Source organism: Calonectris borealis, chromosome 2 (genome assembly GCF_964195595.1).
Source record: "Calonectris borealis chromosome 2, bCalBor7.hap1.2, whole genome shotgun sequence".
NCBI classification, from domain to species: domain Eukaryota; kingdom Metazoa; phylum Chordata; class Aves; order Procellariiformes; family Procellariidae; genus Calonectris; species Calonectris borealis.
In genome coordinates, this window is record NC_134313.1 from 134,637,347 (window position 1) to 134,661,685 (window position 24,339).

General features: G+C 39.8%; 1 protein-coding gene across 1 annotated transcript; it reads left to right on the forward strand.

The window, feature by feature from the left end:
• The first annotated feature begins 19,696 nt into the window (after positions 1-19,696).
• Positions 19,697-22,007, forward strand: NPVF (neuropeptide VF precursor). The gene is made up of 2 exons (XM_075140858.1): positions 19,697-19,837; positions 21,579-22,007. The coding sequence occupies exons 1-2, from the start codon at positions 19,697-19,699 to the stop codon at positions 22,005-22,007; spliced, it is 570 nt and encodes a 189-aa protein (XP_074996959.1).
• The last annotated feature ends 2,332 nt before the right edge of the window (positions 22,008-24,339 follow it).

Sequence of the window (24,339 nt, forward strand, 5' to 3'; positions counted from 1 at the left end):
GATAGCCCTGCATGATGCTTTTAGCAACAATACTGAGGGAGGAAAAAATATTTGATTAGGAATAATATTTTTTCCTTTTGGTGTCAGAGAACATATAAGGACTTTCCTTTACTCCAGTAATTTCACCAAAAAAATGTATGGGTGCTAGTCTGCCCTGCCGGAACAGATATATATGTACACAGTTCCACCCAATGCAACATAAAATAGCTTTTTTGAAACAACTGGAATATCTTTTATTCTTTTATGGCATATGCTCAGTACTTAAAGAAACCCCCCAAAATCATTCATAATTCATCCTCTTTTTATTCAAACTCCCTAGTAGTCTTGCTGGGCTACCATCTCTTTAGAATGACTCTTTTGTAAGCTGGGACGCTCTATCTGCTGGCACCCCTGCTTTCTTTTAAGCATCTAATGCAAAATAATAATGATCTTGTGAACACAAATAACATCTACAGCATCAGAGAAATAGTTATAAAGCAGTTAAAAGAAAATGCAGACATGTCTTTTCGAAGCATGTTAGTCCTTTCCTATTCTTCTCTTCATTCTGTAAATTAACATTTTTTGCAGATAAAAAAGACAAATTCATAAATTACTGCATTTGGCAGTGGAATGTAGCAATGGTGGCAAGGCACAGCTGGAGAGTTTGAAATGTGGCAGCTTTCTTCGAGGCGATCATTTTCCTGCTCCTTTGGGAATCGCTGCTAAATGTGGCTACTGCTAATGTAATGAATATGAATCCATGTAAATCTCCGATGCAGAGCTAGGATCAGTCCCCTTGTGGGCAAAAAGGAAACTTTATTTTTTCCCTATGCAGATTTTTTGAGTGTGTATGTGTGTATAACTCTGACCTTACTTCGGCAGCTCACCTGCTCTTAAGTATCCAGGTACTGTCGACCTTCTCATTTTTCATTCTGCGGCAAACTAACAATATGCACTCCCTCCCTTTTGAAGATCCCTGGCAGAATAATACACCACCTGTTCAGCCCCCCTTCCCACCCCCCTCCTTACTAATTAAGCTCTGAAACTGTTTCCAAACAAAATTGGATTTCTTTTCTTCTGCTCCCCCCGCCTTCATCCCCCGACTGCACCTTTGTAAATATTTTTGATCGGGCGTGAAAGGCACAGAAACAGCCACAAATAAGAGGACCTGTCACTTCAGCCAAAGCCATTAGTGCTGCGTGGTAAAAGCTGGCGGGGCTCATACCCAGCAACTGGGTGACGTGCCCGGGGATGGAGAGCCACAGAGAGGGCCTCCAATCGGTGTCCAGAGGGGTCTCGGAAATGTTGGGGTGGCCAGGACAGAGGTTCTTGGCTCTTCTTCTGCCCTGTGAAGGCTACTGGTTGACTGACTCATTTTAAAAGTAAGACAACTGAATAGCTGACAGACATTTTCCGAAGAGGGAGTGGCTGCGTGAGGTGTGCATATTCTGAGTTTGTTTCCACCACGGAACAGGCAGTTGGAATTTTAATCCGTGCAACTTGAGTCTCTGTGGTCGTACAGTGCCTCGCACAATGGGTCTTTGTCCGTTGCCAGGGTACTACTGCAATACATACCATAAATAATAATTGTAATAACAGTTAGAAAGCTAAGATTTTTTTAAATGGTCTCTAGAGCTGGAAGTCTTTTCTGGGCAATTGGCATTTTTGAAAATCAGGTCACCTAGTTAGGTTCCTAATTCTGAATGCAGAGTCTTATTTTACCATTCCTTTTCTTTAAAACATAAGCCTCCAACTTGGCTCATGTAGAGAAATATTAAGTGAGGGGGAAGCAATGGAAACACTTGTCAAAATAATCCAAGAATAATTATTGGATTCCATTCACAAGTTTTTGGAGAGGAAAGATCAGGCCAGCCATCAAATAAGAACAGCTTCAGCCAAGATCTACAAGTAGAGGGACATTGTTCTGCTTGACAGTTCTTCACTGGGGTGATTAACAAGCCTGGCTGATGACCCTTTGGGCTCAGATGTACAGTTAGGGTCTCGCACATCAGCTGAGCTATCAGCACACTTCCTATGTGCGTGGCCTTGCAAATATAAAATTATGTGACTTGGCTTCACCCCCTTCACTGGGACTAATCAAAGTCGTGTTGTCTTATATTTGCTGTCACTAAAACCATTCATGTAGATACCACAGGCTCAGTTGTGGCTCTGAAAGGCAATACTGGCAACTATTTAAAGCAACAGATTGATTGCAGTTGGGATTCATATAACCAAAAGTAGAGCTACTTCTGAGACAGTCTGGGTGCCATTCACCTTCTCCTAAAGTACAAGTCTTGAAGCGAGAGAAATTGCACCTGAAAAGTGCATATTTTTCTCTCCTGATTATGAAGGGAGCCAAGTCAATCACCTCAGACAGACAACTAGACTGGAAGCAAATAATGTCACCTGGTATGTGTCCTGTCCCGTGTGCCTGAGCTCTCAGGCAATTGCTCTCTCCTCTAACCTGAAAGTTCCAGTTTGGCCTCCTATATCCAGGTTTATATGCAGCAGCAGAGCTGCATATAAAAAAGTGTTGTGGAAGTCCTTTGGTTCAGTCCAAAAAGAAAGTGCTTTCTGGGTTCAAACTCCTCCAGGGAACTCCACCTCACTTTTCTTTTCTGGACTAGGGCAGAATTGAACTAGTGACCAAAGGAGAGGCCATGCAAAGGCAGTCTATTACAGTCATCTCCTCTAACATATTTCACAAGAAATTTTATTAGCCTAGCTAGGATCCTGCTCTGCTGCACTTCCAAGCACACTAAATCACGGTTCTGCCACATCTTGATTCAGAAACCAATGCAATCAATTTCAGCTAATTACACATCCAACTTGTGAGTTTGTGAAGGTGTTGTACGGAGCTCATATCACCATGTATAGCTGGACCATTGCTGGAAAGCAGGGTTTTGGAAAGGATATTTTGTGTGTGAAGACACGTTTTTAAATTTATGAAAAAGTGCAAAGATAGTTTCAAAGCCGAATTTGGTTTTAATGTTTGTGGACCTACTTCTGCTTCCACTGAAATTAATAGCAGCCCTGCCACTGACTTCAGTGGAAGAACGGCTGAGGTCTTTATTCCACAGAAACTCTAGCAGTAAAATACAAGAAATTCATTTTAGCTATTATATTTTGGAAGGCTGACAACAGCTGCATGAAGAACTGAACCTGCATCTCCCAGGGAGACACATAACACTTAAATCACTAAGCCATTCCCTTTGATATCCATGCTATATTATAAAATTAATCTTTTGTAGCAATTAATTAGAGTAGTTATGAGGAAAGTCATGCAGTCTGAGACTCACATTTATTGCTCAGTGTGGCCTTGTTTGTTTAGTCAGATTCCCTTAAGCCATTAATAGAGCTTTATGTTAATTTCCTTAATGCTTCCGATCAGCATGTTCAGAGTTACAACTCCACTAGGGCTTCAGAGATTATCCCAACATATAGTACAAGTAAACAATAGATGCTACTTCCCTTTGCATGTCAATCTCCCCGGATACCCTAATGAGATTACATCTATGCCAGTCAAAAATGTTTGAGATAAGTAAATGAAACTCCGTGGGCTGTGACTGAACTTTCTGACACATTCAGCCCTGAAGAGGTTAAAAATAAAAAGCTGCCTGGGTTTGTTGCTGAAACTGTGAATAAGTAAAGAAAGCAAGTACATTCTTTAGCCAGATTTCTTTTCTCCAAAGGTATTTCTCTGGAAATGCTTGAAAAGCTGGGTAAAGCACAGTCCCAATTTTCTTGAAAGGAAGTGAGCTAAGAGTAAATCTTGAAAATGCCAGACCTAAATACTGAACTGGAATTTATTCAAATGCCTTTCAAGTCTAATGCATAAAGCCTGGTTATTCCATCAAAGTCACTTTGAATCAACCCTAGGTGCTTAAACATGTGAAAAACCCTAAGCTTATGCAGGAGATTTTGAGCTTATGTCCGTAACTTAACAACTGGCCCAAATCTCCCATTGGTCTCAGATGCCAGTAAGGATATGGAAACAGCCAGGCACTTGTCTCAGGATGCCACAGGATGATAACTGCATTTGTTACACTTTCCTAAAGAAGTCAGCTAATGGAAAAATTAAACACTACTGTGCTAAAAATAAATTATTGCACCCCTTAAAAACAATCTTAACAAACAAAAATCCCCAGTCCAAAATGAGTGGCAATCACTACACAGTGGCTTCTTAATGCACTTGGTTATGTATGTTTTCTTCTTCAGACTCCAGAGCAGCTACTCACAGTTGCAGAACTGGAGTAATGATCCTCAAGTTCTTCATTTCTGCAACTGTGCCTAGTAAAAATGGGAGTGTCTGAGGCTGTTTCAAAAAGCCAGGAAGCCCTTGGAACAGCATGTAAATGGCAGCTTGAAGGCTTGCAAATCTCATGTACAGAAAGAACTGGTGCTCCATTCTATGGCTGCAGAAGCTCCCAGTGCGGACAACGGATCAGACCTGGGCAGGCCAAGTCCTCCGAGCTGCTTCAGGCACTGGACTATGGACCCCAGCATGGGCTAATTAACCTTCTCACACAAGCATTTAGCCACTGGATCTATGCGTCTTTCCCCATCTCCTCAAAACCTGAAGTCACCCACAACTGAACAATGTCCACTGGTGTATTTGTCACAGATAGTTTAAACTTGGGCATGTCAGCATTACTTGTGAGAAGAGGTTTGATCCTTAAATATCTCTCCTTTGCTGAGCAGAGGACTAGCTCTTTTAACAATCTTTTCTCTTGGCCCTGATTAGCAAAAGCTATCATAAGTGTCTCCATTTACACGCTGGCTTCTCATTATTTACAATGGTGGGTGGTTTTTTTTTTCCATCTTGAAAAATGATTTTTACAGCCTCATTTAATTTTTCTTCCCTTTTTTTCCCCAAACCTGAGCTTCCTACTTGTGGTCAAACCTTATGCTCTGCAGATATATAGGTTCACTGTAGTTCAAAGGCACTGCCTTTCCATCAACTTTTTGGAAGCGGCTGCACTGAAGAAAAGCTGTGGGATGCAGAACCCACTATTGAGTAGCTCACTGAACTCTGAGATCTTTGCTCTAGAGATGAACCTACAGAAAAAAGATGAGACATATTCTGAGAGAAATGGATATGTGCATGTTAGTGGTATATCAGTTTCTAATCAATATTAAACCTCTAACTGCCAAGATCAATAACAGCTTCAGGGTTATAGCTGTCACGTAGTTTCTCAAACATATCGGCTAATAATGATTTTTGCTTTGTGTTTTTTATGTCTAGGGGATGAGGAATCTCTACTTTCATCTTTAATATTTTCAATATTGAAATTCATATATGCTCTCATGATCAGATGTCAGGGCCATGAGTAAGCTTATCCCCTAGCTTAACAGACAATAAACACACCACAAAGATCCTACACTCTTTCCAAAATGTAGTTCTGTAATGTTGAGTTAATGTGGAGTCACTCTTTTCAGTAATGGAATCGGTCAATAGCTTTTGCTTTGAGGAACTGTCTGCCAGCAACCAAAGCCATACTGTAACAGCTCAGCATGATACTTAAATGGGAAGAGTTGTTCTCTATCGTATTGTTTCCTGTACCTTAAAGAATAGCTGGTAAGTTGTCACTGCCTACAGATCCTCTGGAATATGACAGTACCTGATTGAATCACCTACTTAAGAATCCTTTCCTCCTATGTTTTTCCATCAGGAATGTTGACTCTCACCATATCACAGACAAGTGAAACAATTGCATTTTCTGTTGAAGTTGTACCTTTGTTCTAGTTGCAAAGGTATACAAGTAGGCAGGGTCTAAGCAAAAGCCTAATATATTTCATAAGTCTAACCACTGTTGTAGGAAAAAATTGATACACTTTTAGGCACATGATTTTTTAAACATGAAGTTTAACTGGATAATTGCAATTGTTGGACTGTCTGAGAGAAAAAGTAATTAGTTCCTTTGGAAAAGGAATGGATTACAAAGCTTCAAGTTTTTCAGCTGTAGGAACTTGGACTATTCACCCAGGAAATCGTAACTGCTATACGGTTTTTGCTCTTTAGGTGTACTACTCCTTGAAGTCTAGGTATGGGAACATGCAGCTGCAGTGCACCCTGATGGAGAAGTGACAAGGGTTTTTGTAGTGTTCCCGAAGCAGGAAAGGAAATGAATTTTGTGTATTTCTTTCCTGTCTCTTCTCTCATTCTGATAACAGTGTGGCTGTGAGGGCCCTGTTCATTCACTGTGTACAGTCTACGTTATTACAGGAGCTTGAGAAAGAGCTCCACAGAGTAAGATCTCTTTGCCAAATTATTATCCTCAATGCCAACTGCTACACAGTGGAGAAGGTAAGACTTCCTTTATTCTGCTGTGTCCTACCATGAAGGAAGGGCACAGATTTTGTTTAAATTAATCACACTAAAATTTGGATTTAAAAATGAGCATTTTTTTTAGAGAATAGTACTTTAATATGCACACTGTATAACTGAAGTACACACAGTGGGAGCAAAGATACTTGCTTTTATTGTTTCAATTAATAAATATATTACAGGAAAACAGACATGATCACCCCCAAAAGTGGGCAAGATCTTAAAAAATGAAGAGCTCAATTTTTAATGCAATCCCCCTTTCTCTTTCTCTTACCTGTGAGTTTTTGTGAAAACCAAAGCTTATCAGGAATGTCTGTAAGAGATTGTTTTTGCTTGGTTTCAAAAGTGTTTTTCTTTGTTGGCATTCAATGGTTTTACAAGAGAAAATAATGAAAGCAAATAAAACCTGTAACCATCCCCAGCGGGGCAGAAGTCAAACGAGAGAAAGCTGATGTCTTTGAGCTGACTGAGCCACAATAGACAGGTCTTAACAGAGTAAGGCATTCCAGAGACTGCGTTAGGGACTGTCAAACCTACCTCACTAACACCAATTAACTGGGAGATAGGGGGATCTTAGAGTTTGGATCAAAGCCTTTCTTGTCCAGATGAAAGATCACATCAGCTTTGAAAAAAAGCTCCAGATGTCTATGGAAAAAAAAAAAAATAATCCCTCTTCCATTCAGCTTGTTTTTCAGTGAATTTTGAATTACTTTGTCAAGAAGAACAAAATAACATCCCAGCTGGAGAATGTGTCAGATGTTTCATTTAAAAACAATATGAAGTCAGGAAGGTAGTAGCCAACTTAGAGAGACTGTTTGATCCTTTCCCAAGATTCCATTGCTTTTGAGGCAGAGCAATATTAAATCATTCGCTCTAATCAGTTCTCCATTTAAGAACCCCAAAACCCCAACTAACTGCATTCTCCTCCTTCATACAAGGATGGCATCAGCATGTAGTGCATGATACAGCAAACCACATCCAGGAATAATGACCTCACTGTGCTGCAACTTACTAAAAAGGTTACAGTGGTTATCAACCAAATTGGCTTAATAGTGTTCCATAAAAAGTTATGTGAATAGTAAATTCAAATATATTTGATGCATTAGACGATCAGAAAAACTTACCGGAAAACAGCATCTGACACCGTGTTCATTGCCTCATCCATTTTAGAGAGCATATAGATGAGCTGATAGCTTTAGAGATTAATACTCGCAAGTGCTTCATTGCTAGCGAGGAACAGGCGTATTAGGGAACATAAAAGAAACGCAGTCAAACATACTACAGACTTTGTTTTGGGGACAGAAAGTGCACACTTAGTGTCAGTGGGCATTTTGCCAGGGTAAGGCTGCAATATGGACTCATCCTCTGTTCACTTGTCGTAATTCCTCGCATATGCTTGTGTTTTAATTCTGAGTGAGAACACAGTCAAGGGACACGTGAGTTTCTTTGTTATACAAGTGGATCAACAGTCTCAAGTTATTTTAGTATTTGTTGGGAAAGATTTCCAGGCAAGCTTTCACAGAGCACTTAAAAATGCAAGATGTCAAGATGAAAATGTTGGAGCAAACAAAATGGATCTAAGCCTAGGCATTGAAATAAGAAGGTTTTATAGCTTAGGAAAAAGTACCCAACAGCGGTAGTCTGCTAGTTCAGGAATGAATTCTGCTGTGCTGTTCCAACTAGTATGTTCAGAAATAGTTTTGCCTCTGCCTGCCATGACTCTGGGCATTAGTTAGACTCCCTATAGACATATATTTACCACAAAGATGGGTTTATACCAAAGCCAAAGAACAAAGTACTCCAAGTTTTGGTGAAGTATGGATTGAATTCAGAGGTGCATTTCTCCGCTTCCTCTCTCTGAGAAGGACAGGACAGTGTTCCCTCTTAGACTTAGAATTCACCTGTGTGCAGTAATATTGTTTGGACAGAGATCGGTATGTCAAAGGCACATGCCGAAAACTGCAGAGTGGAAAACACACAATGGCTCAAAATACAAGACTTAAATTTATGGTTCCTTTGAGCTGTGTGAGCATTAAATATTTGGATCAGAAATGTGCAGTACAAAATCCTGATTTTCAGATTATTTTGAAAAGAAATGAGCTTTCAGGTACTGTGAACACTTGTTTATATGGTGTTACTGCTGCTTGTTTTTGCTTTGATTTAAAATTACAGAAGCAGAAGTAAAAATATTCCACCCTCTTAAATACCAATAAAATGCATGAAGTATCTTATAAATAAAAAAGTCCATAAAATAACAGACTTGGAAATATTCATATAAATACTCTCCTGTAAACAAACCAGTTGACTGAGCAAAATAAATTTATAAATTTAGGGGAGAACAACAGCAGAAAACAATGAGCATTCATTCCCTTTGGAAACCAAAGTGGATAAATAGGTTTAGTCATCTCTGTCCCAAGAGAGTCTCAAAGCATGCATTTTTTTCAATGTAAAGTGCAAAGAATTGCATTGCATTTTGAATTCCATTTTAAAACTAATTAAAGGTTTGATTGTGCCACTTTCTCTGTGCTGGAATGCACTTCAATATGTACTCAGCTTAAGGCATGTGCTCAAGGAGAACTACTCAAGCACTTAACATCATTAACTATGATTTTATGTGCTTTGCTGGATCTGGGCCGAAATGTATAGAGCATATTACTCATCTTGCAAGTGAATGACAAAAATTAATGTCATCTAGGCAATTAATGAAATGGATTTACTCCAGTTCTAGGTTGCTATATCTCAAAGCAGCCTCCTTCTCATTTAATTTAAATGTTCAGGTTGTTTAAGTCAGATGTGCAGGGTTATATGGAAGATTTCAGATTTTGTTTACAGAGGCACCAAAATAGAATAATAAAAATATATTTAGAGGCCAGATTAACTAATGGGGATATTTAAAATCTGTTTTGACATTCTTTCCTGCCCACACTGTATTTTTGTTTGTTACTATATTTTAGGTTAATGTCATTTGCAATAATTGTTTGCTAAGTATTTTTGATTGCAAGCAAAGAGCTAAAGAGCAAGTGACAATTCTGATCCCAGTTTACCAGTAAGGCTTCCTATCGTCACGTATTTCCCAATCATGTGCCTAAAAAGCTCTCTTAAATAAATATCTCATGCCCCCATGTGGTTAAATTGAGAGACTGCTGAATAAATCCTTTGGAGTTGCTTTTCTGTTTCTTTTTATTTGCACACAGCATTGTGTGCAAAGGAAGAATGATAACCAAACTGCATAATAGCCTAATTTAGATATTTTACCAATAATGAAGGTCTGCACATAAGTAAAATCTAGAAAATGATGAGCTGTTTTAGGCACTACCATGGCCTAACCTAGGATAGATTGCACAAAAATCTGACAAAAACATGCTTCACATGAAATTGCAGTATGTATTGCATTGACCTGACCAGTGCTTAGGAGGGCCCTAGCTAAAATAATCCACTTGTTAATGTCTAGGCATCCTAGGTTTTTAGGTATAGTTTAATTAAAAATTATGAACACCCTGAAAATACCAACTAATAATCTAAATCAGTAGATTTAGTGTCGGGGGGGTGCGTGGGCTCTTTTTCCTAAACAAATGTCCTGTCTTAGGAATCTTGGCAAAGCAGATATATCAAGATTGATTTTTTAGCATATTTCTTCACATCCCAGACTGAAGAATAAGACAGAATGATTATCATGCATCACACCCAGCATCTTGTTGTTTACAATAAAAAGAGAGAAAAAAACCCCACATGTGAGTGATCCTATGACTCTGCAATGGTAATTTTCTGGATTAGAATTGGAGATAACTCAGTATTCGTAATAAAACTCCTTTCCAATAATTTGTGTTCATCTAAAATCGCAGTCCTGCAGACATGTCTATTATACTCTGATTAGCCTGCATGTGGAGACAGAGGTACGGTTCCTCTTGGCCACAGACATACTTTTTGACCTATAGTAAAATCATTGAAAGTTGTACTGAAAGATGTTAGTAGGGACACTGAGTTTTTCTAAATGCCAAGGTCAGTTACTTCCATCAAAATCAAAAGCTTCTGGGCATCCCCTACCTCTCTATTCAAACGCTTTTAACTCTCCTGAGCAGCTTCCCAGTGTGGCTGCCAAGTTTGTGATGCCTCCGATCTCAGCGCTCAGGGTACAATGGGTAGGTTGCCCAACTGAGCTGATTGTTAGATACCAGTTACTTATTGATTTGCAGTAAATAATTGGCACAGTTACCTGTGGAGCGGAATACGGCTGTGACGCTACAGCAGCCTAACACACGGCACTTAAATTAGCTACCTACCGTGCTCATCCCCGTTTGCTGTGATTACCTCCCTGCCACACTCACAACTAATCAAATTAATAGTTATGTCCATCTGTTCTGAACCAATATCCGTGGCACGGCGTTGGGGTGGGATCAAGCCCAAGACCTGCCTCTTGCTCAGGCCCGGTGCCCGCCTGTGGGGTACCACGCTGACCTCCCCTCAGCCTTCGATTGCGGTGACATCCTGCGCGAGAGGCTGGTGAGATTAACTTTAATTGAGAAATTAATATACAGCAGGGGGCAAGAAAAAGAAAAGAAAATATGTGAAAGTGCGAGTCATACACCTGTTTGTCATACAGAGATGTGAAATTGGTAGTCATTATGCCCTCCTGCATCTGGACAAATAGTTGCTAAATTAAACATTCTTTAAAGAGACAAAGAGAGGCAGAAAAGGAGCTTCCCCTCTCTGCCCCCAGCCTCTGGCAGCCTGCTCCAAAGAACGATTTTAATTTTTTCTACAAAAACAAATGCAAGAGTATAGGGAACTATATGACAGAACTAGGTGACTGTTATCAGTATCTCCAGTGATGTACTGTTGTAAATAGAAAAATAAACAACTCACTACTGTAAAAAATTACAGGGCTGTAAATCCACCAGGGGATTGTGGTGATATCATAAACTATAAGAGCAAAGCTCAAGTGGCCTTATACAGTCACCACAATCCAGCGATGGAATTACAGCCCTGTAACTCAAAATTTACTTAGTTCGTACACTTTACAGAGCAAGGAACTGAGCTTTGAATCAACGCCCTGCACAGACTGTCCAGGTTTGCTCTTCTCCTCCAGCTCTTTCTTGCCTCTTACTCTTTTCCTTCCCAGGCACCGCTCTCATTGCTCCTAGCACTTCCCTTACCATGTAGCAACTGCCACCAGAGCTCCTTTGCTACTGGGACTAAAACTCCTTGATTTTGTCTCTAAGAAAATCTATGCAAGGTTCAGGGAATTGAGTAGCAAACGAACGGACTTGGCATCTGAAGGATTTTGAGGAACAGTGTGGTATTAAAACTTCCTCCAGTATATGTTTATCTGATGCCCAAGCCAATACATCAAGAATGAAAAAGTGACTCTTCCAGGCCATTGCCAGCCCATCCCAGAAATGTTGGGCACTTCTGGTAACTCCTAGCAGGATCAATAAATTTTACTTCTTTACTCATAAATTAGGGGGACACTGTGCAACAGTTTTGAAATGTTCTCTTTCAAACAAAAGTGAGGTTGCACACAGGTGTTTCAGTATCTATGGGGCCCAAATCAGCACAGCAATTAAACACGAGTAATCCTGCTTTTCTCCTCTAGATCCTTTCAGTTGAAAATGGCATCTTCCATCCTGTATTTAGGTGATAGATTTGTCCTCTTGCCTTTTTTTTTTTGCTTCTTCATGGGCTTTCCCCATTCAACTGCCCTGAGATGTCACAAAGGAGCCGCAGAACAGCCAGTGCATGGGCTCCAGTACTCACTTGCACCTTACTATTCCCAGTCTTCCCGTTAGAAACCTTCTGATCCCATGGTCACACCACAGGGATCAGATCTTCACAAGAATGTGTCCTCTAAATTTCAGATGAACAGGGATGCACAGACAATTTTTAAAAAAATAAATTGAGAGGGAGGTAAAGTAGTGGAGAAGAGTGACTCTTTTTTCAAAAGACCATAAAAATTTCAGTGCAGCCAAGCTGTCCAGCTAGCCTAGCATGCTATCTCAGGCAATATCCAGTACCACGTTTCAAAGAAAGCTGCACAAAATCTGCAATAATCAGACAGCTGTCTGCATTGTTAATCTTGCCTGTGTTCAGTCAAGTTGGTACCTCTCTTCCCAAGCCCTACTTCAACCAGCTTAGAAGCTCTTGACCCTGTCCCTGGGAAGTGGCCCTGGCAGGAGGCTTGCTCAATGGCTTCCTGGCTCCTGGCACGTCCTCATTTCTTTCCCAGGTGAGATGACAAGCAGAGAAGTCTTCAAGCCTTTTCTTGGCTCCAGTTTATTTGGTCAACAGCAATGGGAGCTGGCAGGAGCTGGCAAGCCTCTGGAGCTGGCGAGGAGCAGCAGGTTTGCCAGAGGTGAGCACAGCCCTGACCCTGGCGCAGCGAGACGCGTGCCTGAAACGAGGCAGAAGTCCACCCCACCCCTCTCCCTATGCTCATGGTGGTGGGATGGGGAGCTTTTGAGCTAGGATTATGAATTATTACTTCTATGCAAGCAACAACAATAACCCCCAGTTGTGGACCATGGCCCCAGTGTGTTGGCTGTGCTGCTTCACCTTCCCTGTCACTTTTCCACAATGTAAAGAGATGTTACAGGCCTCGTGGCTAAGACTCAGCTCAAGGTTAAGGGATGGCACAGTCAGCTCCTTCGCCACCACATGCAAAGTTCAGTACTTCCCAGTGAAATGCTAGTTCCCATTCCAGGACACTGTCTAACGTCATTGTCGTAAAACAGCAAGGATGAAAAGAACAGATTTTTCTCTCCCTTTTTCCCTTTAAAGAGCTACATTAAGAAGAAAAAGAGAGAGAAGCTTTATTTCAAATAAGCTGGACCTGCTTCTCCAGCTTTGTCAGTAAAATGCTTGCAGCCTCTTTCTACCTCTAAGAAACATAGGTGTTTTCTTTTAAATTTTTTCATCTCCTAAACTGCTTACATTTTTTTCCTGAAGTGAAAATCAGACCCTGCAACCCACAATTCAGCTAATAAATAGTGTAATCTTCAAGCTCCTCAGTGTTTATATACAAGGCATAGGGGAACTATTAAATGAGCACAATATTTCTAGAAAAACATCATTCTGAAAAAGGGGAGAACAAGGAATGAAGGCATCTGTATCTATAACTAACACAGGTTCCAAGCTGAAAAAGGGAAGGGACAACACGGAATAATGAATCTATTAAGAGTCCCTTGGTTAATAGTTGACTTGAATAAAAGCTGGTAATGATTTTTTAAAGTCCTGAAAGAGTTTTTAAGACATAATTTAATGTTGTATTTTTTTTTGGATACACTTTCCATTGCTGCCTGTGGACTCTAGATTTAATCAGATTTCTCATTCTTCTAAGACTTTATGAAGTCTTTCTTGATTTGCAGCCAACCAAAGCACTTTTAATAATGTATGGTAAAAGGGTTTAATTTTTAATAGACAAGAATGGGCTAGAGCTGCTACACACTGTAGTAGATTGGTAAGTACAGTATTATACTCTGCAGAGTAGTTAGTAAAAAAGAAGAATGTATTTATACCCCAAATGTTATTGAAAACATGTTTATTTTATTACTAACACGAATGTATAATTGAAGAACCTGTCTAATCTGGAATTATTGTTCACACCTTATTTACCAAGAAGATAAAGTCGTTTTCAGCTTGTTACCATAATAACTCAAGCCTCTCATTGTTTTCTGTCTCTCATGCTGTTCTGCTGCTCCAAAAGCTCAAGGAAAAAATAAAAAAAAACTATTAAAATGTGAAGTTACACATCATGTCCTGGATTTAGCTAATTAAGGGGGAAAATATCTCCTAACACTGGAAACTGATTCTTAGGGCTTAACCTTAAAATAAGATTATTTGTACCTTGATATTTGCATGCATTTGTCCTTTGTTTACTACTCCCCAGCTAACAGGAAAGCTCAGAGCTACATGGAGATGAAAATCTGGTTTAAAACTGAAGGTCTGATTCTGCAAATCAGAGAGGGCTGTTTCACAAAGGTTGTTTTTCCTTACCAAGCTATAGTACACAAAGAAAGGGGCTTTCATAGTAGAGTAAATTCCCTTATTGTTCTGCAAAATCCCAAAAGCTGAGCTAATGCCTCATTAATAAATATAGAAATAATCACTGTGCCCACAGTAATTGTACAGATGTTGAGGTTTTATACCTGTGGTATTTTAGCAGAGTCATTCCTGATTTAGTATTGGCTTCCTGATGAAATAAGGCAAATCTGTCTCTCTGTGCATAAGCCTGTGCCTGTCAGTCACCCTTGATAACTTTCAAGTCTAGAAGCCAAGTTCAGTTGAATTTGGCAGGGAGAAGTCTCGTGAAATTCCACTTCACAATAACAGGCATGGCAAGAGAGGATAGACATGCTGCTCACGCAGGGATCCTGCAGTAAGGTTAATCCTTACTGGACCTCAGAGAATACACACTGTCATTTACTCTTCAATCACAAAGTCATGGGAAACCAAGCTTCACTGGTTCCCCGATCACTGAAATATTTACTGTCGGTACGAGAGGGACACTAGGCCTCCATATGTATACAATGTCAGGATACTGAGTGCAGTGGAGGTGTGACTGTCTGCTTTGAGCCATATATATTCCAGGCAAACACACCTTGGATTGTGCACCGTAACTGAAGCACAACACAGCGAAGCCAGCACAACCCACTGCATGCCTTAGGAATGGGTGAAAAATGAACAGAATTGCTTGCCAATGAAAAAAATTATACATTTTTAAATCTTCTTACTTCAAAATGAGCCATAGAATAGGTCATATAATACATAATGTCAAAATGAATATATTATGAATGATTTATCATTATGGAAATGCGCAGATGCTTATTGGTGGCATGAGTCATATAACATGCAATTTTCACACAATATGTTGTTAATAATGGATGAGGATTTATCAGTATATTCTTATATAAAGAAAGAGAAATATTAAAACTTGTTCTTTCACTGGAATCAAATAACTTACTGTGCATTGATTTGCTTATGAAATTGAGCTGCTCTTGCCGTTACTACTAATTACATTTTAATGTCAAATTTTTAAAGTAGATATACATCAAGTCACTGCAGTAACTCATCACAGATCAGATCCACCTTACTGTTGTACCACTAATCCAAAATAAATGCTCTTTCCTGTGCCTGCCTACACTAAATAAAGAGAAAAAAAGAAGCAAGTGATACCTTGTCCTAGTTTGTAGCACGCACCTGCAGGAAAACTCTTAAAATTGGCCCTGCCTGTGAGGCTTGTTTCACATGTAGATGGAAGGGCTTGCTCCTATTTAACTGGAGAATTTTCAAAACAGAAGTTCAGGTATGGCCAAGTCCTCTGAACAGCTTGGCTGACGAGTGATGTAAGATAGTAAGACAAAACAAGTGTGGGACAAGAGGCTAGGAACTCAAAAGTTGTTTTCAACAACACTTAGAGCCCCCTCCCCTCCATATGCCTTAATCAGACTTTTTGTGGATCAAGACGGAGCAATTAAAGAATAGACAGCCCTCTTCCCCAACGCTGTTTGTTGCCACCAACAACTGTGTCTCCCCTCCGCAAATAAATAATTTTAATAGATCATGCCCGGATGCCTCAGCTGCCTCAGTTTGAAGTCAGCTGGGCCAGCTTATGCTGCTACTGAAGATGGTCTAAACACAGCAGAATTTGCAGTCACATTGATGAAGAGTGCTCACATTATCCATTCTGGTACTTGAGCACTAGGGTCTGACAAGTCCTTCCTCAGGAAAGTTAATGAACAATCATCGTAACTGCTTGACTTGAAATTTCCAAAGAGTTCCTGCTGTAGAGCCATCAAAGGGAAATTAATCCATAAGAAAGTACAGGGACGTACAAGTCTCTGACTGCCTGGCATGCAAAACACCTGAAAACTTCACTTTACGTTGATTAGAAAATCAACATACATAGGAGAGAAACTGAATGTCAAGAAAGCCTGATGTGGCTTAGACAACAGCAATACATTTTCCTCTTCTGCCTAGGGAAAACAGAATTTGTATTTATGCCAAACAATGCAGGAGAGTTTTTGTATCTTGTCAATTCTATTTATTTCAGAAAGCAAATATCTTCACACAGTTAATTGAAAGACCATTGATCAAGAGAGATTCATAAACCAGCAGCTAGGTAAAAGGAAAGCCCAATGGTAAATGACCATGTTAGATAGATACTAGTGCATGAATTGCATTCGTTATTGTCTTTATTGTCACTATAAAGAAAAAGAACTTGGAAAATCCATCTGTTCCCACAGATGGAAGCCCCCTGACATGAGGCTCCAGAGAGTCAGGAACCTGCGCTCAGCCCTCAGTGAAAAAAGGCAATTGCTGCCCTTGACCTGCCAGAGCACTAAGAGGACATGGGCTCCTTTTAGAGGTCTTCTCCATTGACATCCTCCTTTTATTTCCTCTGTTTTCCAAAGAATTTGGCCCAGATTTGCAAATACCAAAATTTTGGTATCCCCGAAACTCCATTTCCCTGGCAAGAATATTTATTATTTTAAAAAAAAAAGAGAAGTCACCTACTCTGAGAGGAGGGCTAATACCAAGGCCCTCTCTGAGGACAGATGCTGCTTTCTTACTTCCTACATACATTTGTTTATGCACATACAACCACTCTTCATGAATCATTACTGGTCCAGTATCTTTTACCTCCCCATCTACCACATCCCGCTCTAAAACAACATCTTGTTGAACAGTCTCAGAGAATGCAAAGGGGAAGCATTGTCCCTTGAGACTATGCAGAACTGTGCTTATTCCCATCATACTTCACTTTTTCCAGCAGTTTTCTGAAGGAAGCGCCAGATCTTTGAACCCAACCCTTTCAGCCAGGGCCAGAAGAATTACACACAGCTAAGAAACAAAGAGCAAATGAATGTAAATAGTGTCTACAACAACAAGGGAAAGCTGCACACAAAAGCCAGTGACTGATTAAAATGCATTCTTTTCTCACAGGGGCTCCTAATTAGCTTACTAATACCATTCTCATCATTTTAACAATTTAATGGTCTCTTGTCACATAAAAAATGGGCAGAATCTTTCACAGCCTCTCCACCTGGGGACGTTCACCTGAGAGAAACTGCTCCCTTTTCACTTTCAGCTCTGCCAACGGCATTTCCCTCTCCCCTGGGAAGGGAGGCATTTCCCCACACACACTGTGCCAGGCAGCTTCACCTCAGGTACCAGTAGCAAGCCACCTGGGTAGACATGCCCCCCCCCCCAGCTCTCCCCACACAGCTGTGCTTCCAGATGTTACCTCTACATCTGGCTCCCAGGTCAGCACTCTCATCTGGTTGACCCCTTAGTCTCAGGCCCACCCCCTTAGCTCAGCTGGCATGGCAAACCAATACTCTGGTGTCCAAAAGCCTAGTGACCTTTATCTCGGGCATGGGATTACTCCTGATCCCTGAACTCGTCTCCCAGAGTTCAGAGATCTCATGGGAGAAAAGCCAGCACCCCTCTGATGCAGGTACACCATTCATCTGGAATGAATATGAGGAATGATGGCGGCCAGGCGGGCACTGAAGCCAGGCTAAGAGAGCGGTATTTCACAGGAATTATCAGGTAAGATCATCCACACTGCCTATCTAGTCCACTGTTTGCCAGAGGGTTCACGAGAAAGTATGAGAGTCTGGTAGTAGGCATTGTGCAACATCTCCCCAGCCCCCTCATGTCATCCTCTCCTCAAGGAGGCTTCAAATTCCTTCTAAAATTGCTTACTCTTGTCACCTTTAAGGAGACACCCCCAACACACCGTCCTCCTACCCTAGATGATTCCCAGTAATCAGAGGAGTTGGGGGAGTTGGGGACCACGTATCTATGGGGAATGGGGACAAGATGGTCCAAGCTTGGAGAACGGGGACTTGCTGCTCTTCCTGCTATTGGATAAGGATTAAACTGTAGGAGAGGGAAAGAAGGAGTTATTATTCCTCCTAAGGAGATCATTCATTGAAATTTATTTTTCTTCTTTTTTCACTTTAAGTGGCACTAGTACACAATTTAGGTGATAGGTTTAGTGTTTCCTCTGACCTTGGTCAAGTTGGAGATGCAGTCATGTCAGAGCAGTTTCCAATATATGACTTGGGGTTCTCATGAGTCCAAAAGGAAGTTTGAGTATCTTGTTAGCTCTAATACAAAGCCACTTAAGGCCTCCAGAATCTTAGTTTCAGAGAATCTAAGGCAGAAATGACTCCATGCATGCCACACAACTTTAAACCCATAAAACCAGCCAATTTAATTCTAAAATGAGGTTACTTGCAAATCCTTCAGTTCCACAGCGCAGTAAACACAGTAACATACTGTCAACAGATAAACAGTCCATACTATCCATGCTGCCCACAGCATAAACCATGTTCTTTTGGGACAACTTCGCCAGTGCTGTGATGGAACGGACATTTTACAATGCCAGTGTTGAACTGCAAAATAACTTGTCTGAAGTCCAGTTTTCCAGTATGAGTATCTACCATGTGCAATCAGGTTTCTCCTTATGCAGCTGATTTTAAGTATTAACATATGAGATTTAGGAAATAATTTCAAGAATTTAAGAATAACAAATGGAAGAACAACACAATATGTTTTTTTATGGCAGCTTACCAGCCTATCTAGCAATTCAATGTGTGCTTTAAGTGCACATTTAGTGAGCAGCCTGTATCCCCTTCTGGGACAGAACATGCACAGGCAGTCCAGTGCTTTCACCATGTGCAGCAAAGTGGCAGATGCCTTTTTAAAAACTGCTGTTGGAAATTTGGCCTTAAGAATATAGATCTAACATAACCTTTGAAATTTCTAAAACCTTAATTGATGGGCAGGGTTTTAAAAGCATGTTCTTAATTCCATCTGAACACAAATTAACATGTTCAATTTAGAGCACAGACAATATGTACATCAACATTGATGCATAACATCTCTTATGACCTGATCAACCACTTCAATAGACGGCACTTGATTTCAATGGGCCACATGTCCCCAGTTGTACATAACTATAAACAAGCATTATATGGTCCAAAAGGACCATTTAAACAGAAGAATCCTTCTGAGGACACTGATACAAAAGAAAGAAACATGGTGGTTTTGTCTACTAGTAATGGAACATTGTGGCTGTTGTAAGTCCCTACTGTTATGGCTCTCAAATTTAGCTAATTAAGACATGTTTCACCAGAAGAAAATATTTGTAAAGTCAGCGTGTCCCTAACAAGAAGCTATGTTGGTTAAAAAGGTTCACAAAAGAAATTCCCAACATGCTTCAAATATATTCAAATTACTTCCCTAATTAATATTAAGAATTGAAGCTTTTGAGACTGATGTCATAGGGAACAAAATCTTTTTGTTTTCTGAACATATAAAATGATGGCAGTTTTCTTTCCTGTACAGATTCTGAGCTCTCTAAGTAAGCTTAATTTGAGAAAAATGAAAGTCATTTCAACCAAGGAGTTTATTCTATTTGCTTTAGCTACAGTGGTCTTTCTATCATCGAATAGTATGTGCCTAGATGAACCGATGAAGTCCAGTCTGCAGAGCAGAGAAGACGATGATGATAAATATTACGAGGTAAGATCTCTATTCCTATGACATTATTTGAGGGAACTGTGGGTCAGATCCTGAGCACTTTGAAATTTTTGGCAAAGGCTCTCCTAACCTCATTGCATGGTATTCAGCATTACAGCACCAGCAGAACGAAAAAGGCTTGTTGAAAGAATTTGCAGGAAATTCATTTCCTCGGACACGCATACTGTGTAAATCAATTCATGTTTGAATTTTCTTGCAATACAGCCTTGCGACCAGGATGAGAATTTTCCTGAAATGTTTCTTACTTACACAGTGGGGCCTCAATTCACATTCCTGTCAGGCGTTTTATGCACATAATGTAAGATACATTATTAATCCAAAATTAATAAAGGCATGCTTGTAATACTCAAAGAATAATGATAAACAGAGAACATTATAAATCTAATATAGTTAATGGTCTTAAAATTCTACTCCGGAAATTGACTATAAAAATATCTTCGCAGGGTTGCACATTTATTATGTCTCAATAGATGCTAAATCGGATTTGCACAGTTCATCTGTATTATTCTTCTTGTCTGCCCTGCTAATACTCCCTGGGAAATGAGAGCCAACCTCTCTTTTTGACTCATCATCATTGGTGTAATAAAGATTCTTCAAACCAAAATACAACTTTAATTATGCTAGTGAAATCCTCTGCTCTTCAGCTCACTGTCTTTTATATATTTCAGAAGGGGTGTGCAGGTGCAATCAGAGGGATAGTTTATTTAACATTTTAATCATGGAGTATGAACTAAAATGGTTCATTCTGCTTCTCTCCCAGTACTGGAGAAGTAGGCGGGAAACCAAATGGGGATAAGGAACTGAAATTAGGATTAGCAGCATTTGTGTGAAATTAACCGAAATTAAAAAACATATTTGTATATATTTGCTGTTAAGGCATGGAAACTTATTTTTGTCGCAAAAATAAGTAATTTTCAATATACCCAGGGAAGGAACACTGCTATATAGGAAAGGGTCATGTTGATATAGTTATTTTTCAGGCACCAGCTGCCTTTTATATCAAGAGACAGGTAATATACTAGGCACAGTTCATCACTATATGCCAGCACAGACACAGAAAGTAGATTTTATGCTGGTTGCACAAAAATTAGGAGCCCAGGAGCTCCTAATGTATCTTGTGTACTAGGAGAGGCATGATGTGGACTTGACCCAAACACTTCCCATTCATTTCCCTGGCTGTTAGCCCAGCAGGTTATTGGATCAAAAGCATCCAGTCAGTGCTTAGGGAGAAATGAGCTACACCTTCAGGTAGCTTGGCCCATCCTCCTGTTCACCCAGACCAGACGAGTAAGAGGCTGGGTCTGTGTCAAGTCACTAAATATAGTCAGCATCTTCCCCTTCAGACAGCTTCAGTTGGTGATATTAGCAAATATGGACCTGGCAATGACTCCACACTTAACTGATGGCACAGGTGCCGACACCTACACCCAGAAATATTTCCAGTTGACACCATTTGAACAGTTGTGCATATGGATATGTAGATGTGCTCTTGTGGTCAGTGTATTGAAAAGGTAAGCAGGACAATGTCTGCATACAAAGTAATCCATATGAAGTATCTCACACTACAATGGAGTTTAGCAAATACAGCTAAAAAGCATTAGATATCCAAAAAAGAGCGTTACCCAGCAGCTTTCTAAGGAGGTATGAAAATGAATGTGTGATTGGTAGCCAGAGTAATGCCCTATAAAATGATACCATCCTTTTTCTAATTATTTTTCTTTAGATTAAAGATAATATCTTGGAAGAAAAGCAGAGGAGTCTCAATTTTGAAGAAATGAAAGACTGGGGATCAAAAAATACCATTAAAATGAACCCTCCTACAGTAAACAAGATGCCAAATTCAGTTGCTAATTTACCTCTTAGGTTTGGAAGAAATTACCCAGAAGAAAGAAACATTAAACCAATTGCTAATTTGCCTCTGAGATTTGGGAGAGCTTTTGGAGAGAACATACCTAGGTGTGCTCCAAAGGTATTACACAGGCTTGGGAGATCTCCACTTGTTAAAAGTTCCAGTCAATCACTTCTAAATTTGCCACAGAGATTTGGGAAGTCACTGTCCGTCAATCTGTCTCAAGATGTTCAGGAATCTGAACCAGGTAATACGACGCAAGCATTCAAGCCATATATTAAAATGCATATTAAATCAGGTTAGCAATGATCAAATACAACCAGACTTCCTCAGGGGATATTCCCTAAGCATTTCAATATGATTCCAATTTGCCAAAGGAAAGATTTGCAGTTCATTAAATCAAAAGGTTTTATCACAAGAACTAGTAGAGAATCTCCTTATGAAATCTTTCTAATGAGAAGATGCCAAACAGCCAAAGCCAAAAATGTTCATATGAAGATTTGACAATACTTTTTTTAGATCAGGTTTCATTTTGAGAAGCTTAAAGCTTTGGTGAAAAAGGTTCAGAATGATTAAAATATCCCATTTCAGCACTATAAAATAACCAAACAAAACTACCTAAAAATTACTCTTCCATTTTTCAAATTTATGCAAATTAAAGTTAAAAAAAAAAGACAAAATTCCAAGCTGAATTGCAGCATTTTGAAAATCCTGCATTTTTTCTCATCCAAACCTTTTTTTTTTTTCAGATTGTCTTACTGAGACAATGTTTGAGATTTTGATTTTTCATTCCAAGTTAAGATGAAAAATTTTTTTTGACATCTCAGAACTTTTTTTCAGGATAGGAAAAATATTTCCTGCCCATTACTAAGAATAATTTAAACCAGCTCTTCAATAACAATCCTTTTTATCATATCTCCTGCTTTATCTGAACTGCCCATTTGTCTTGGAACCAAGTTTCAGTTGTTTACCCCTGACTTGTATCTGACACATGCATAAAGTAGAATTTCAGGCCACGAAAGATAACTGATATATCAGAAGCCGAGATTCTTTCGTATTTAATTTGTTTCCTTTCATTCCTTTCTCACTGTCTCACCTGATTATAACAGACTATGTTTTATTTGTCTGATATTTTTAGGGATATGAATTCAACAGTTACGTTAATACTGGAATGAAATCATGAAGACAGAAACTGAAAGACTTGGAAAAGCTGCAACGTGTTTTCAAAACTAAAGATCATGACAAGGAAACATATGAGAACTGAAATGCAAACCTGTCTTCATGTTATGAATAATGTATTTATTCTGTACAAACCCTTGATGTATAAGGCAATGATAATTGTAGTGATTGTTGTAGTAGTTTTCTTCAGTGGCAGTGTAGTATAAATTCTATTTACTTCTGTGTAACTTATGTCCTGTTGGTTGTAAAACCTAATTTCAGAACAATGCCTGTATAATTGAAAGCATTTTAAGCAAAATTAAAAGAAGCATAGTATGAATAAAGAAGCATGGTACAAATAAAAAGAAGCCTACGATGTGACTAACAAACAGAAGCAGGATCAAAATCACCGGTACCCTTTGTGTCATATGCAGCTAAAGAAAATCAAGTAAAATGTAAAGAAAGCACTTTTCCTGTTGTTTATGAGTCATGTTAGATATAAATCTGAAAGGCAACTTGTCAAGAATTTGCCACAAATAAAACCTAGCTTCTTGGACACCCACAGAGGAATAACATCTAACCAAAGTCATATTGTAGTGCAATTATCTTGGGTTTTATATCTGAGATAATGCCCTCCCTAATGTCCTACAAGATCTGCCCTGTGGGTGTCCCGACTCCTCTCTTAATGTGAATGACATTGCAGCTACCAGACACACATGCGGAAGGAGCTACTCCATTATAAGCCCATATTTCCATTTCATATTTCTCACGAAAACCATTCCCTTCTAAGTGGAATATTGTGTGTTTAGGCTTCCTCCAAAACTGAGTTTTCAGTAAGCTTTGAAGAGAAGCTGAATTTGCACGTGTTACAGGGAAGCCATATCTGGTGGACTATAGGATCTAAGGGATTCTTTCTTCTGGCCCTTAGATGCTGCATTACCTTGACACCAGGTCTGGCCAATGGTGGGGCCAGGCACCCCCAAAAAAACACACCACACATACATATGCACGCTATACAGCCACAGCTGGCTATCAAAAGACAAGAGAGCACCATCTTTACAGTCTCCACATACACACCAAGATTCACATAAACGTTCAAATGGGCTGATCTCCTTCTCACTCACAGGCTAATCAGACTGAAAGCTTGCTAGCAGATCTCCCACCCAAATACACGCAAACAGGTCTCTCCAGTAGCTATTCCAGACCGGTGGCCTCTCCAGCAGCTGGCTCTCAGACCCTTGGTCCCTCCACTGTCTGGAGCTATGGTCTCTCTGATAGCTGCCTCCCACACCTCTTCTCCTGCTCACCAGTTAGTCCAGCTTTAAATTCGTATTTGAATCACACACACAGATGGGTCCCTTCATCAGCAGCTGTTAGATGCTCAGTCTGTTCAATAGCTGGTATCCAGACAATCAGTCTCTCCAGTTGCTAGCCCTCAGACCTGCAGGTCCCTTCGACTCTCGGTCTTGATCTCCAG

What these genes read in the sequence shown, in the direction of transcription:
- NPVF (XM_075140858.1), top strand. Translation starts at nt 19,697, where the DNA reads ATGAAAGTCATTTCAACCAAGGAGTTTATTCTATTTGCTTTAGCTACA. An exon ending in ATGATGATAAATATTACGAG is followed by an intron (nt 19,838 to 21,578) that starts GTAAGATCTCTA and finishes ATTTTTCTTTAG; the next exon opens with ATTAAAGATAATATCTTGGA.